A 17332-nucleotide genomic window follows, 5' to 3' on the forward strand; every position below is an offset into this window, starting at 1 on the left:
CCCCCTTCTCGTCCTACAGGTCAGCCTGCTGATCCTTATGACACCTGGGGTGATGATACTTCCACAGACACTGATGACTTACCTTCACCTCCTTCTCCTACTGAAAGTAGAAAACGTTCTCCTCCAGAGGACCTTTCTTTCATTAATTTTGTGAAGGAAATGTCGGAATTGGTCCCTTTTCAGCTTCAGACGGAGCAAGATGATAGGCACCAGATGGAGCTTTTCCAGTTCCTGAATGCCCCTAAAGTAATCACTTCTATTCCCATTCATCAAGTTCTTCTTGACCTCCTAAAGAACTGGGAAAACCCTGGATCCATTGCCCCAGTACACAGAAAGGCTGACACTACCTATCTAGTACAGTCAGCCCATGGCTTTCAAAAATCTGAGCTCGACCACCACTCAGTTGTGGTGGAATCAGCTCAAAAGAAAGCAAAAAGGACGAAGCCTCACTCCTCTACCCCTCCTGTCAAGGAACACAAGTTCCTAGACAATATTGGTCGATGAGTGTTCAAAGGGGCCATGCTCATCTCCAGAATTGCTTCTTACCAGCTGTACATGACCCAGTACAACAGGGTCATTTTCAAACAAATACAGGACTTCTCTGAAACCCTGCCTGACCAATTCCAAGAACATCTTCAAATCCTTGTCAACAAGGGGTTTGAGGCAGGAAAACATGAGATAAGAACAGCTTACGATATCTTCGATACCTCCACTAGAGTGTCTGCAACTGCCATTTCGGCAAGACGCTGGGCCTGGCTCAAGTCTTCTGACCTTCGCCCAGAAGTACAAGACAGGCTCTCTGACCTGCCCTGTATAGGAGATAATCTGTTCGGTGAACAGATTCAGCAAATAGTGGCTGAATTAAAGGACCATCATGAGACCCTCAAACAGCTCTCATTGATTCCTCTGCCAGGCATACCAGTGGGAGGTCGATTGTGCCACTTTCACGGCATATGGCAATCAGTCACAACCGACCAATGGGTGCTAGCAATCAATGCTCAGGGTTACCACCTAAACTTTCTTGCTCTTCCACCGGACTCACCACCTCTACAAGCGTGGAGAGTAACCGACCACTCTGTCCTTCTGGAGCAGGAGGTTTCCCTTCTTCTCCAGTTAAGAGCAATAGAACCCGTCCCTCTTTCGCAACAAGGCCTAGGGTTCTATTCCCGGTACTTTTTCGTCCCCAAAAAATCCGGGGGGCTTTGTCCAATCCTGGACCTACATGCCCTCAACAAGTACCTACAGCGAGAAAAGTTCAAGATGGTAACCTTGGGCTCGCTTCTACCTCTTCTACAAAGAGGAGACTGGCTCTGCTCTCTGGACCTCCAGGACGCATACACCCACATTGCGATATCTCCAGCTCATGGCAAGTACCTCAGGTTTTTAGTAGGCCCAAAGCACTATCAGTACCAAGTGCTTCCATTCGGCCTAGCATCGGCACCACAAGTCTTTACCAAATGTCTCATAGTTGTTGCAGCCTTTCTCAGGAAAGAAGGTGTTCACGTCTACCCCTATCTAGACGACTGGTTAATCAGGGCTCCAACTCAGCAAGCCGCTCGATCGTCCCTGGATTTGACCCTACACACTCTAATTTCTCTAGGATTTCTCGTCAATTACGAAAAATCCTATTTAGTCCCATCTCAAACCTTGTCGTTCATTGGGGCAGACTTGGACACCTTACAGGCAAAAGCCTTTCTACCTCAACAACGAGTGCAAACCCTCGTGTCCCTCGCTCACCAGTTGCAGTCTCAGTATACAGCAACAGCTCGGCAATTCCTTGTCCTTCTCAGACACATGGCGTCCTCAGTCCATCTCACACCAATAGCCCGCCTGGCCATGAGAGTCATGCATTGGACTCTGAGGTCACAATGGATTCAAGCGACTCAGCCTCTGTCAACCATTGTCCACATCACCAACGCACTCAGTCTCTCGCCTAGTGGAAAGATCAGAACAATCTCCTCCAGGGACTGCCTTTTCACCTACTAGATCCTCAACTCATTCTCACCACCGATGCTTCCAACCTCGGGTGGGGGAGCTCATGTGAACGATCTACAGTCACAAGGATTTTGGTCTCCAGAGGAAGCCAAACACTAGATAAATTTCCTGGAGCTTCGAGCAATGCGATATGCTCTGAGCTTTTCAGGATTGCCTATCAAATCAAGTCATCCTGATTCAGACGGACAACCAGGTGGCCATGTGGTACATCAACAAGCAGGGAGGCACAGGCTCCTTCCTTCTGTGTCAGGAAGCTGCGCAGATTTGGGCGGAAGCGCTCTCCCACTCGATGTACCTCAGGGCCACCTATTTGCCGGGAGTGCACAATGTCTTGGCAGACAAACTGAGTCGTGTCTTCCAACCGCACGAGTGGTCTCTCAACCCCTCGGTAGCGACCTCTCTCTTCCAGCAATGGGGTCATTCCCAAATAGACCGCTTTGAGTCCCCTCAGAACCACAAAGTGGACAATTACTGCTCCCTCATTCGGAGCGAGCACTCTCAGCCCAGAGATGCATTCTCCCTCTCGTGGGCAGCCGGTCAGCTTTATGCATTCCCTCCACTTCCTCTTCTCTCAAAGACTCGTGAAGCTCCGTCAGGACAAGGGAACCATGATCCTGATAGCACCTCACTGGCCACGCCAAGTGTGGTTTCCCATACTCCAGGATCTCTCCATCTGCAGGCACATTCCCTTGGGAACGCACCCACTTCTGATCACTCAGAACGACGGATGTCTACTCCATCCTAATCTTCAGGCCTTGTCCCTGACGGCATGGATGTTGAAAGGTTAATCCTTCAACCACTTAACCTTTCAGATTCGGTTTCTCGTGTCCTGATTGCTTCACGGAACATCAATCGATTGCTTCACGGATACATCAATCGAGGATGTATACCTTTCGCAATCCCTTGATCCCTTTTCCTGTCCAATCCCAAGGTTTTTGGACTATCTCTGGCATTTGTCAGAGTCAGGTTTAAAGACATCTTCAATCAGAATGCATGTCAGTGCGGTATCCGCCTTCCATAAAGGTGTCGGGGATGTTCCTATATCAGTACAACCCCTTGTAACATGCTTTTTAAAGGGCTTGCTCCATATCAAGCCACCTTTACATCCTCCGGCCCCTTCTTGGGACCTTAATCTGGTTCTCGGGCGGCTCATGAAACCACCATTCGAACCTCTTCACTCCTGTGACCTAAAATATCTCACATGGAAAGTGATTTTCCTTTTGGCTATCACTTCAGCTCGCAAGGTTAGTGAGTTACAGGCCCTAGTTACCTATCCTCCTTACACCAAACTCCTGCAGGACCGGGCGGTACTCCGCACTCACCCTAAGTTTTTGCCTAAGGTAGTTTCGGAGTTTCACATTAATCAATCCATCATACTACTTATCTTCTTCCTCAGGCCCCACTCCAACCCAGGGGAACAGGCTCTGCATACCCTCGACTGTAAACGTGCTCTAGCGTTCTACCTAGACTGTACAGTTGCCCACAGGAAGAGCACTCAGTTATTCGTCTCTTTCCATCTCAACAAATTAGGGCAACCTGTGGGTAAGCAGACTCTCTCCTCCTGGTTGGCGGACTGCATATCCTTTTGCTATCAGCAAGCAGGCATTCCTTTCCAAGACCGTGTTAAAGCACACTCTGTGAGGGCCATGGCGACTTCAGTAGCACATCTACGATTGGTGCTGCTTCCTGACATTTGCAGGGCTGCCACCTGGAGCTCTCTCCACACTTTCGCAACCCACTATTGCTTGGACGAAGCCGGAAGACAGGATTCCATCTTCGGCCAATCTGTCCTGTGTAACCTATTTCCAACGTGACGTACCAACACCCTTCCACCTGCCCAGTGGGGTTCAGGATGCCCTCTACCAAAATTCCACCCCTGATGTTGTGCCTGTTGCACGCCGTTGGGTACATTTGGTGCATGTTCGGACATCCTCGGCTCGGTACTCACCCATATGTGAGGACTACCATCCTGCTTGTCCTGTCAGAAAGCAAATGTTGCTTACCTGTAACAGGTGTTCTCACAGGACAGCAGGATGTTAGTCCTCACGAAACCCGCCAGCCGCCCCGCGGTGTTGGGTTCGTAACGTTTTCTTGTTTTATTTTTTCGGCACTGCATGTAGCTATCAAATAAGACTGAAGGGGGACCCCTGCTGGCTGCGGGGTTGGTGCCATGCTGGGCATGCCCAGTAGGGGCCAGTCAAAGTTCTGGAAACTTTGACAGAAGTTTTCCGTGATTGGGCTCCATCCTGATGATGTCACCCATATGTGAGGACTAACATCCTGCTGTCCTGTGAGAACACCTGTTACAGGTAAGCAACATTTGCTAAATCAGTATATAAAAAAGAGTCAAAGATTGCATGTAGTTTTTACCTTGGATTTTGCATCAAAGCGAAAGTATTCATGTACTTTTGCTTTGAAATTTGCCCTGGGTACACAATATGCACAGTCAGTTGCACCTGTTTTTTCTGTGGGTAAAATTTTCTTGGAAAAGTATGCACAATGATTTGAAAATGCAATCTACATGTGTACTTCTCCTCTGACCTAAACACTCCCCTGTGAATGCCTCCTCTCAGTGCAGCTAAAAGTATGTATGTTGTGAAACAATCTGCAAAATTTTCACATTTTGGGAGGGCAATTTACAGACAGTTAATGCAAATAAATTGACTTCTTATTGGACTGTACAAATGTAAGATGTATCTTCAAAAATCATAAAAGCAGTGCTTCAAAGGTTACATAGCATGTTACTACTGTAAGTAGTAACATGTAAGTAGTAACATGTAAGGCATTCACGGAGCGGGATGCCAGTGGCCAGTGGTAGGTGTCCATATAAAGAGCAGGTAGTAAAATACTGCACAGAGCGGCAGTAGCCACAGAGGCATTCACGGAGCGGGATGCCAGTGGCCAGTGGTAGGTGTCCACCTTCACGGAGCGGAAGGATGGAGGGCTGTCATCTCCCAATTAAATCAATAATAAAAAAACCCAGGGATGGGATCCATCAGTTCTAGAGGACGCATATAAAGAGCAGGTAGTAAAACACTGCATGGAGCGGCAGTAGCCACAGAGGCATTAACGGAGCGGGATGCCAGTGGCCGGTGGTAGGTGTCCACCTTCACAGAGTAGAAGGATGAAGGGCATCCATCTCCCAATTAAAAAAAGAAAAGAAAAAAAGAAAAAAAAACAGGGATGGGTTCATGGGCTTATAGGTATTACCAATTATTAGGCTTTTCAATATTTGATGATAGTTAATGTGACTTTCAAGGCATTCTTCACTTTCGGTGCATGTCCGGCATGACTCCTTGCTTCAATGACAGGGGAAAAGAAAAACTGATACTTCACACATTTCCAGCATTGCCCTCTGCTTCATGGCAGAGAGCTATGCTGCCGCTTACCCAACTAATCAAACTTAATATTTCACTTGGAAGCAGCTCCAGCACTGCTCTCTACATTAATGGTGGGGGTGAAAAGGGAATTAGAACATAAGGTTACTAAGAGCCAAGAGAAACAGTTAAGTATGAGAACAAATGTGTGAAGCTTGCTGGGCAGACTGGATGGACCGGTTGGTCTTCTTCTGCCGTCATTTCTATGTTTCTATAATTCCACTTAGGGCCTTATACATTGAGGTCTTTTACCATAATCACAGAATGTAGAAAAAGTCTTGGTGAATTAACCCTTTAGCATGTAAATGATGCTTTTAATCTTTTGTTGGTAAGCTTCCTGTGCCTTTTATTACTGAAAACTGTAATAGAACGTGTAACCGTTTGTTGGCACATGGCACGTATCCTAAAAGGCCATAAAAGAATTTATTAAACATGGCTAGCTCCTCTATGCTTTCTCCAACTCTTTTATCTCCAAGGATGGATTATTTTCTGTGGTGGGAAAGCTAACCTTCTTAGTCCTTTACCATAGCTCTTTTGGACAGGTACACTTACAAACCAAGCAGGCCTCACTGGATGGCTGTTCAGCTTAGTTTACTGTAATTCCTCTTAAAAGAATCAATAGATGCAAAACAAAATGTCCAGATACTTTCAGTGTTCCCAGATTTACATGAGCCAGGATTTGGATCTCTCTAACTCTGTGAAAATGTTCCTCCAGGCAGGACTTGGAACCTGCTTATCCTCCATGGTAGGGAAAGATAATTTTGACTGATGATTGTATTGTGATTGGTGTATTTAATTATGCATTTCTATATTGTCTTAAATTGTTAAAGTTTTTGTATTGTCTACAGTGTAGTTCTTTTGTTTATATTTACTTTTATTTGTAATTATGATTGTTTTTTATTGTACTGCCGCTAGGGTAACACGTTTTATCAAGCGAGATATTAAATTTTCATAAATGAAATGAAAATAATTATCCCAAAAGGGACTGGGTATCCTAACAGTAACCAGATCACTTTGCCCAGTACTTGAAGTCCATGCTGAATCTCGAACTTCACCCGGCAGTGTCCTGTGTTCTGGGGTGGAAACTCCGTAGGGTATCCAGATGTTTCTCCCTTGATAACAGCTCTTCAAAAGATAAAAGATGACCTCCCAGGAGGTAAGACCTATACTGGAAATGGCTACCAAAAGTCTCCAGTTCAGGGAAAAAGAAGGGAGACAAAAATTCTCCCTTTTCCTAAAGCTAGAAAAATACAAAACTTGGAAAAAACTTAGATCAGGATCTCTTCTCACTTTGGGAGCTGGTCAAAAAGGTGTACAGTCTCTCCTGACTACCCTGAGCAGGGGATACAGCCTGCCAGGAATAGAACAGGTAGAAACCAGAAAAAACTGTAAAAACATCTTAATATCCCTCTTCCTTCCAGCCCAGTTGCAGGAACTGGCATGGCATTTGCCTGTCTTCTCCTATGTCAGACTAGTGGGCCTAACTCACGGGCCGATACAGTAAAAACATGGGAGAGTGCACAGACCACTCTCCTGAGTGCGCTATTCTGTATTTAAATGAGGCCCGGCGGTAAAACAGGCAAAAGGAGGTGCTAGGGACATTAGCGAGTCCCTAGCGCCTCCTTTTGGACCGGAGTGGCAGCTGTCAGCAGGATTGACAGCTGACGCTCAATTTTGCTGGCGTCTGTTCTCGATCCCGCTGACAGCCATGGGCTTGGAAACTGGACGCCGGAAAAATTGAGCATCCGACTTCAAATTTTTTTTTTTAACTTTTTTTTCCCTTCGGGACCTCCGACTTAATACCGCCATAATATTAAGTCGGAGGGTGTACAGAAAAGCTGTTTTTACTGCTTTTCTGTGCACTTTCCCGGTGCCCGAAGAAATTAGCACCTACCTTTGGGTAGGTGCTAATTTCTGAAAGCAAAATGTGCGGCTTGGCTGCACATTTTATTTTCTGAATCGCGTGGGAATACCTAATAGGGCCATCAACATTCATTTGCATGTTGAGGGCACTATTAGGTTCGAGGGATTGGATGCGTGTTTTCAGTACCTTACTGAATAAGGGGTAATGCTAGCACGTTGAAAACGCGCGCCCAATGGCGGGTTAACAGTGCGCTCTGTCGGAGCGCACTGTACTATATCAGCCCGTCAGAGAGCACACATGATATATACATCCCTGTCCTAATATCACCTCAACTAGCCCTTTTCCTCCCCCTTGTGGCTAAGGGACGGCCAATTCCAGACAATCTCTAGGGAGATTCCATAATGAATGGCTTCTCCCTCTGCAGCTGACTATCCAAGGACCGGGATTAGGGACATCTAATGAAAACCCCAAGGGGGTCTCTACAAATTATTTCCGTCAATTGTACCTATTTCCTATTAGAAGTGTGGCTAATATCATCAGTATAGCCAAACCAATGGTAGCACATTTCAGTGATGCCCTCATTACTTTACTCTTGCATTAGTTAATCTTATATAGAGTTCTTGGGAAAAGAAGAGGCCATTTATACTTAATTGAGATTATAAGGTTGGCTTTAGATGTAAAAAGAAAAATGTACTAGATACTAACTAGGTAGGCACATTTTACAATTATATGTTTTGTTTGTTTAGATGTGTATTTTTGTTTTGATTTACACTTAAATGCTTGACATTTATGAAATAGTGTAATCTTATCTAATGAACTTATCTTTTTTCAGAAGAAGAAAAAATTGAAGCAACATCAAGTATCAGCAAGCAACGTTTAATAAATACCTTGAAGAATAACCCTTCATTAATTAAAGAATTAAGATCAGTCTTGGAGCAAAGCTTGGTGGAGAAGCTAGAATCCTTAGGTGTTAAATCAGTAAGTTTTTTTATAAATCATTTTTAGTTGGTGTATCACATTTTATAAGTTGTCTAGTTTTCATCCTGTGCCGGCTCTTTTCTTTCTTTGTACTTAATAATTCCTCATTCATCTCATTAGCAGAACTTGGTAGAATAGAAAATAGACACATGATTTTATGGGTGAATCCAAAGTCATAGCTTTTTGAACATTTCTGCATAACCTTATGTCTCGTGCTTTTGTTCCATATATAGAATGCAACAGCATTACATGATTGAGAGCAAAAAGCGTATAGGTGCAAGTCTGCTCTCTGACAGTTCGTATCACAGGAATGTGATTCCTAACTCCAGGGCCAAGTTAGTCATTAAACTCCACGCTCCTCTTTAGAAACATTCTGTACAAACTATTGACATATCTGAAATTCATTTTTGAACAATGTTTTTTTCCTTGGTCATTTCTCTTGACAGAAGAAACCACATTGACCTAGGACTAGCAGAATGGTAATCCTTACACATGGGAGACATCAACAGATGGATCCCAGCCTGGAAAACATCTATCAAAGTTTCTAGAACTTTGGCACACCGAGCATGCCCAGCATGCCACTATCCGTGCAGCCATACAGAGTCCCCCTTCAGTCTCTTTCTTTCCGTGTTGTTGCCTCGCGGTCCGGGGAGCTCTGCTCTGTCTTTTCAGAGTTTTCTTCTGCTTTTTGGGGGTTTTTCCTTCGCATCCGCATTGGAGTCCCTCTTCTCTGGTTCCCCTAGTTAGTAGGTTGGTGTGGTAAGTTTTCTACCTTCTTTTGGAGTCTGTGTCCACTATGCACCAACCGCTTGCCAGCCCGAAGCTTGGCTTTCTCCGGTTTTCGTCAATGCCCCCAGTGCCCGCGGACCATATCTCTGAATGATCCGCATAAAGTTTGTATATTTTGCCTGGGGCATCCAGGGTATCTGGGATTTCTGGTTCTGTGACCAGATGACCCCCGAAAAGTCATCAGGCACATTTGGATAAAATGGAGAAACTTTTTGGTCCAGAAAATCAGGGCCGTCAATGCATTTGGACACCGAGCCATCGATGTCCACCCCCCACCAAGTCCCCCTCTGGAATAGGGTGCTGGGGATCGACTGCTGTCGGTGTCATTGTGTTCCAGGATGTTGGATTCCTCACCCTCCTCGGCACCAGGGAAAACAGGGCCAAGGCACCGGCATTGCCTGTATAGCCCCCGAAGTTGCCTGCGGAGACTAGACTTAAGAACATAAGAAATTGCCATGCTGGGTCAGACCAAGGATCCATGAAGCCCAGCATCCTGCTACCGTTTGGCCTCTCCTCAGTGTCTCGCATCTTCACCAAATGTCTGGCACTGGTGGGAATGCACTTGTGCCATCTGGGGTTTCAATTTTTCCCCTACTTGGATGACTGGTTCATCATGAGCAGTTCTCAAGAGAGAACGCTTCGGTCTCTGTGCAAGACCATTCACATGTTGGAATCTTTTGTCATCAAATATCTGAAGACCTATCTGACCCCGTTGATGCACCTGAATTTTATCGGTGCTCACCTAGATGCGGCGGAGGCCAAGGCATATCTGACCTGCGACCGAGCACTCACTCTGGCGGCTTTGGTGGGCTCAATGCACTGGAGCCAGCAGATCACCGCCTGCCTCATGCTTTGCCTTCTGGGTCATATGGTGGCCACGGTCCATGTCACATGCGCAGAATGCAATGGACCCTGCGGTCCCGATGGCAGCAAGCCTCCCAGGACCTCAGTGCTGTATATGTGACATGCCACCTTTTCAGGCCTCCTTGCCCTGGTGGGAGAACCTGACCACTTTGGAGCAAGGGTAGGTTGTTCTCACCACTTTGGAGCAAGGGTAGGTTGTTCTCACCACTGATGCATCCACCCTGGGATGGGGTGCCCATGAGGAGGAGCTCCGCGCCTAGGGCCTGTGGTTGGCTCAGGAAGCTCAATACCAAATCAACTTCCTAGAGCTCCAGGCAATCCATTTCGGTCTATCTGTTTTCCAGGATCACTTGGTGACCAAATCGGTTCTAATCTAGACCGACAATCAGGTGGCAATGTGGTACATCAACAAACGGGAGGGGGGGGGGGGGGGTGGCACAGGGTCATTCCTCCTGTGCCATGAGGCAGTTCAGATTTGGGCCTGGGCCCATTCTCGGGGTATATTACTTCGAGCGGTGTAGCTGGCGGGGACAGAGAACTTAGTGGTGGATCGTCTCAGTCGGGCTTTTCGGTCCCACGAGTGGTCCCTGGATTTGGCAGTAGTGAACATGATCTTCCATCATTGGGGCATCCCAGACGTGGATCTATTTGCCTCCCCCTGCAACAAATAGATGGAATCTTTTTGCTCCTTTATGGGAAGGAGAGCAAACCAGCCTCGGATGCCTTTGCCCGCCATTGGGGCAAGGGGCTTCTGTATGCGTATCCTCCACTTCCGCTGGTGATGAAGATGCTCCTCAAGCTCCTGCAGGATGGGGCAACCATGATCCTCAGATCCGCTATTGGCCTCTTACGGTTTGGTTCCTGCACGTGCAGGACCTCTCTGTTTGGAACTAAATCAGTCTGGGGACTTCCCCAAACTTAGTCACACAGGATCAGGGCAGGCCGCGTTATCCCAACCTCGGGGCATTGTCTCTAACTGCCTGAATGTTGAAAGGCTAGTTTTGTAGCCTCTGGCTTTGTTTGATGATGTATCTTGAGTTCTCGTTGCCTCCAGGAAGCCTTTGACTGGAAAATCGTACAGCCTGAAGTGGAGAAGGTTTGCTGTCTGGTGTGAGCAACATGGGATGGACCCGTTTATCCTCTCCACCCCAAAGCTCTTGGATTACCTTTTGCATCTGTCAGAAGCTGGTTTAAAGACCAACTCAGAGTGTGTGTCAGTGCCATTGGGGCTTACAATCACGGGGTGAATGGTACGCCTGTCTCAGTACAGCTCTTGGTGGGACGTTTCATGCGTGATCTGCTTCAGTTGAAGCCTCCTCTGCGTCTTCCGCCTGTATCTTGGGACTTTAATGTGATCTTAGCTCATCTTATGAAGGTCCCTTTTGAGCCTATGTGCACATGTGACCTGAAACATGTGACCTAGATGTTGACTTCGTGGACCCTTGGGCCGATCGGAACCGATGGAAGAGCTGCAGTCAGGGTCCGCAGCAGTGGTTCCGACCGGGAGGCGGCAGATGCAGGCCCGCGGATGGCTGGCGGAAGGTACCACGAAGAGCCCTATGCGACCAAGGGCTTTGACAAGGAAGATGGGGACGGTGGAACTGGCGCGGTGATGTGATGATCTTCGCCCTGGAAGCCGATCCTCCCCCGAGAGGAGCTCGTAGGAGTTCGGCCGCTGGGACTTAGGAGATTCACCCTGGAAGCCGGAGTCCCCCCAGGAGGAGCCCGTAGGGACCCGGCCGCTGGGACTTAGGAGGGCCCGTGGGGGCCGAGTCAGACGGAGTCCAAAGTCGGGCGCCAGAGAATCGTCGCTTGTCAGTCCAGAGCCAGGAGCCAAGGGATCACCGTACGCCAGTCCGGGGTCGAAAGCCAGAGAGTCACCGTAAGCCAGTCCAGAGTCGAAAGCCAGAGAGTCACCGTAAGCCAGTCCAGAGTCGAAAGCCAGAGGGTCGATGGAAGCCAGTCCAGGGTCGAGAGCCAGAGGGTCGATGGAAGCCAGTCCAGGGTCAGGAGCCAGAGGATACCGGAAGCCAAACCAAGGTCAAAGCCAAGCGAAGATCAGAAGACACGGGGACGCAGCAACTGGAGACAGGAACACCTGGGAACCTCGTTGCAAGGCCCTGAGAGCAGGGACTGCAGGGCTTAAGTAGCCCTGCATCCTCTGACGTCACCCGAGGGAGGAACCAAGTTCCCCCGCGCTTGGCCCTTTAAATCTGCAGCCGGGACGCGCGCGTGCGCCTAGGGGGCGGAGCCAGCCGTGGCGAGACGCCGGCTGCTCCGCCGGAGCGGGAGCGTGGCAGCAGGAGGATGTGCAGGCCCGGGCGAGGTGCGGCAGCGGCGGGGAAGCGGCGGCACGGGTCCCTGGAGGCCCGGGGAGAGCAGAGTGGACCCGGAGGCCCGGCGAGGTAGGCGGTGCTCCCGGGGCCGACCCGGGACCGCAACACTAGAATGTCTTGTTCTTGGTTGCGGTCACCTCAGCACGTCAGGTCAGCAAATTTCAAGCATTGGTAACGTACCCACCTTACATGACGTTCTTCCACGATAGGGTGGTTCTCAGTACTCATCTTGTTCTTTCCTAAGGTGGGATCGGACTTCCATCTGAACCAGTCTGATGTCCTGCCCACCTTCTTTCCCAGATCTCATTCACATTCAGGCGAACGGGCTTTGCCTGAATGTGAATATGTAAGATTGTAGGAGGGCCTTGGCGTTCTACTTTGAGAGAACGGCACGCCAGAGGCTCTTCATCTCGTTTGATAAGAAAAGAATGGGAGTTGCTGTGGCCAGGCATACCTTCTCTACCTGGCTAGCAGACTGCATCTCTTTCTGCTATGTGCAAGTGGGGCTGCAGCTTGGGTGTCATGTTAAGGCTCACTCAGTCAGAACCATGTAGACTTCAGTGGCTCACTTGAGAGTGGTCCCCGTGACTGAGATCTGCAGAGCGGTGACATGGAGTTCTCTCCACTTGTTCGCCGCTCACTATTGATTGGACAGTGTTATGGTCCTGGGCTGTGCCCCGGTCCCTCCACCTACCTCGGGGCCGGCCCGGGCCGCAGGAGCTCCTCTTCGACCGTCTAGGCCTGACCTGGCTCCTGCCGCGGCGTTCCCTCCTCGAGGGAGACGCCGTCGATCCTCCGTGGTTGGCCCTGCCCCCTAGGCGCACGCAGGGGCTCCAGCCTTAAAGGGGCCAGTGCGGGAAACTCAGCACAACCGTACAAATGACATCAGACGCTGCAGGGTTATTTAAACCCTGCAGCTGGCCCTAAACCTTGCCTTGCAACAAGGTTCTCAGCTTAGAGTTGCTGGTTGCTGCTCCGGATTGCTGATCCTGTCTTCGATTCCTATCTTCTGGTTCCTGACCCTGGCTTCCATCCCTGGACTTCCGACTCCGCTTCTCCCCATGGTTTGTCTTCGGCTTCTGACACCTGGCTTCTGACCATGGCTCGTCCACTGACTTCTAGCTTCGGCTTCTGACTTCTGGCTTCCGACCTTGGCTCATCCACTGACTTCTGGCTTCAGCCTCTGTTCCTGGCTTTGTCTTCGTCTTCTGACTCCTGGCTTCCGACCTTGGCTCGTCCACTGACTTCTGGCTTCTCGTCACCCACAGGTATCCGGCTCCTCGCCCTCCACGGGGTTTCGCCTAAGTCCCAGCGGCTCGGGTCCTCACGGGCTCCTCCCGGGGGAGACAGCAGGTTTCCAAGGGTGAAGTCCATCAATGCCCAGGTGCCAGCCACTTTCCTTGGGTCCTCGGTCGCAGAGGATCTGCCCTTGGAAGCCCGTGGTCCTCCCAGGGGGACCACGGGCTTCCAAGGGTGAAGCCTTGTGGTTTCTCTCTTTAGCGCTGCCTCCTGGCTGCGACACCCACTGTGGGCCCCTACAGTGCAACACCATCCATCCCTGCCGACCCAAGGGTCCACTTTCCTAACAGATTGCAAAGCCATGGACCTGGCGGATGCCACGGGCGTGAAAGCCATTCCCGGTATTGCACAGTGATTGCAACAACCACAAATCTGCATTGACTCCCTGATGACGACCGTGCAGAGATTAGCCAATCGGATTGATGGAGCCGCCACACTCAGCCCCCCGCTTCCCGTAGCTGTGGCCGATATCGGACCAGCCACACCCACACAACTACCGGCGCCCTCACGGTACTCTGGGGACGCCAAGTTATGCCGAGAGTTTCTTCATCAATGTTTCATCCAGTTCAACCTACTGCCAGCTCAGTTTCCCTCGGATCGGATTAAAACCAACTACATTATTACCTTGTTGGACGGGAAACCTCTGGTGTGGGCCTCTTCACTATGGGAGCGTCAGGACTCCCGCCTGGCTAACCTGGAGCAATTTGTCGCAACTTTCCGAAAGATCTTCGATGAGCCCTCCCACAGGCCTACCGCCACCTCAGAGTTACTTCAGCTACGCCAGGGCAACCGGCCCCTGTCCGAGTATGCAATAGAATTCCAGACACTAGCAGCCGAGCTGAACTGGGGGAATGACAGCCTTCATGGCATATTCCTGGAGGGTCTCTCCCCAAGACTCCAAGATGAGCTGGTGGCCAGGGACCTCCCGGATGATCTGAACAGTTTCATCGACCTGGTGGGTCACGTGGACCACCGTATCCAACGCCGCTTCCGGGAGGGGAGACCTGCTCGGAGACTCGGGCACTCTGGAACCCCATTTTCCCGACCTGTACCCTCGTCTTCTGCCTCTCCAAGGAATCAAGACACAGAACCCTGCATGGGTTCTGCGTCTTGATTCCTTGGAGAGGCAACTGCATGTTGGGCCAACATCCGATCTCTCAAGAGGAGAGAAGAAGACATCGGGCCCAGGGTCTGTGCCTATATTGGGGGGCAAGGGCCACTTCCTTGCTCAGTGTGGTGAGTGGCCAGGAAACGCCAGGACCTAGGGATGGTCGGGGAGCTAACCCTAGGTAACACCACTTCAGCCTCCCCATGTACTGTTCCAGTGACTATCCTCCTCCCCGGAGGGAACTTCGATACGCTAGCCTTGATTGACTCCGGAGCCGGGAAGAACTTTACCCTCTGGGATTTAGTCCAGCAACTGCAGATAGGTGTTCAACCTCAAAAGCCTCCTATCCGAGTGTCTTCCATTCATGGGACCCCTCTTCCAGGGACTATTTCTACTTGTACCAAGCCCCTAACACTACGCACGGGGCTCCTGCATGTAGAGGAGATCTCGTTTCTCATATTGGAAAAATCCATGCACCCGGTTATCTTGGGCCTATCTTGACTTCGGAAGCACTCCCCAGTTATCCGTTGGGATACTCTCCAGGAGGCATCCTAGGGCTCGTCTTGCTTTGGCACTTGCCTGACCGCTGTCCCTCGACCACCCCCCTGGCGCTGCCACTACACTATCAAGACTACATGGATGTCTTTTCGAAAGAAAAGGCCGAGCTCCTCCCGGAGCACCAACCCTTTGACTGTACTATCAACCTGATCCCGGGTACCACACCGCCACGGGGGCGAGTATATCCCTTGTCGCTCCCAGAGACTCGGGCCATGTCCGCGTATATCCAGGAGAACCTGGACAGAGGGTTCATTCGGCCATCTAACTCTCCGACTGGAGCCGGGTTCTTCTTTGTGGCAAAGAAGGATGGCTCTCTCCGGCCCTGTATAGATTACCGGGGTCTGAGTAATATTACTCGACGCAACCGATACCCGCTACCATTGATTTCAGAACTACTGGATCGACTACAAGGAGCCATGGTATTCATGAAGTTGGATCTCCGTGGGGCGTGCAACCTGGTGAGGATACGACCAGGCGACGTGTAGAAGACCACGTTCAATATGAGGGATGGTCACTACGAATACCTGGTCATGCCCTTCGGCCTCTGCAACGCTCCCGCGGTTTTCCAAAACCTTATGAACGAGGTATTGAGGGATATGTTGCATACCTCGGTCATCGTTTACCTGGATGACGTGCTGATACACTCAAAGGACCTGGACATGCACCTCAGAGATGTCTGCAAGGTGCTGCAGAAACCTTGGGTTAACCGGCTCTTTGCCAAAATGGAGAAGTGTCAATTTGAGCAAGAGTCCCTACCCTTTCTCGGGTATATTGTGTCCTCCACGGGTTTCCTCATGGACCCTGAGAAGGTAACGGTCATCAAGGATTGGCCTCAACCTGTGGGGGTCAAAGCGCTTCAACGCTTCCTTGGCTTTGCCAATTTCTACCGACAATTTCTACCCCACTACTCCAGGATGATGGCTCCGCTCACAGCCCTCACCAAGAAGGGGGCCGATGCTAGAAACTGGTCTGCAGCTGCGCTACGAGCGTTCCAAGAACTGAAGACAGCCTTCCTTCAGGACACTTGTCTCCATCATCCGGACCCCCAACGTCTGTTCATTGTGGAAGTTGACGCCTCCGACATGGCGGTCGGAGCCGTCCTGAGTCAAATATCTAGCAACGATAGATCCCTGCCGTGTTCTTATTTTTCCCGGAAATTCTCACCCGCAGAAAAGAATTATGGCATAGGGGACAAGGAACTTCTGGCCATCAAATTGGCTTTTGAGGAATGGCACCAGTGGCTGGAGGGAGCCAACACTCGGTGATCGTTTATACGGATCACAAGAATCTGGAATGCTTATGTCGCGCCCAGCACCTCAACCCTCTTTTTTAGCTGTTTCAACTTTTCTCTCCACTATAGGCCAGCGTCCAAGAACATCCGGGCAGACGCCCTCTCCTGTACGGCAGAGATGGAAGATACCCCTAATCCGCCTCAATACATACTTGACTCGGCCAAGATGCTCCTTGCGGCATCTGATGTGGTCCTTATGGGAAAGACGGTTGTACTGGTTCGCCTACGGAAGAAGGTACTCTCTTGGGCCCATGACTCGCTGACCGCCGGGCACCCAAGGGTAGCACGAACCCAGGAATTACTCTCAGAATACTACTGGTGGCCCCAGCTTAAGAAAGATGTTCGGCTCTATGTCTGCTCCTGCCCGACCTGTGCTCAACAGAAGACTCCTACCAGCCACCCCTGGGGCCTTCTTCAGCCACTACCTATCCCCACCGAGCAGTGGACCCACTTGTCCACGGACTTCATTGTGGATCTACCCGCTTCAGAAGGTAAGACGGTGATCTGGGTTACGATTGACAGGTTCTCCAAGATGGCCCACTTCGTCCCTCTCGCTAAGTTGCCCTCAGCACCCAAACTTGTGAACCTGTTCACTCACCACATCTTTCGCCTTCACGGGTTCCTCCGACACATCACCTCGGATCGGGGCTCACAATTCACAGTGAAATATTGGAGGGCGCTTTGTAAAAAGTTCGGGGTTCAGCTAGATTTTATGATCGCCTTTCACCCTCAAGCTAATGGCCAAGTGGAGCGCACGAACCGGACATTAAAAACCTTCCTCCAGTCCATCATGGGAGACTTACAGAATGATTGGGTGGCCCTGCTCCCATAGGCAGAGTTCTCGTACAATCACCACAAACACTCTACCACCGG

The 17332-nt window shown here is 50.0% G+C and overlaps 1 protein-coding gene across 7 annotated transcripts in view; it reads left to right on the forward strand.

The window, feature by feature from the left end:
* Positions 1 to 17332, forward strand: part of DZIP1 (DAZ interacting zinc finger protein 1) — a 600492-nt gene that overhangs the window by 317427 nt on the left and 265733 nt on the right. For 5 of the 7 annotated variants that reach the window (XM_029604725.1, XM_029604724.1, XM_029604720.1 and 2 more), the window contains one exon: positions 8069 to 8214. In XM_029604725.1, the coding sequence (XP_029460585.1) occupies positions 8069 to 8214 (146 nt within the window). The remainder of the gene's footprint in view (positions 1 to 8068; positions 8215 to 17332) is intronic. The other 2 variants (XM_029604721.1, XM_029604723.1) reach the window with 1 other exon arrangement.

The sequence above is a fragment of the Rhinatrema bivittatum genome, chromosome 5 (genome assembly GCF_901001135.1).
Source record: "Rhinatrema bivittatum chromosome 5, aRhiBiv1.1, whole genome shotgun sequence".
NCBI classification, from domain to species: domain Eukaryota; kingdom Metazoa; phylum Chordata; class Amphibia; order Gymnophiona; family Rhinatrematidae; genus Rhinatrema; species Rhinatrema bivittatum.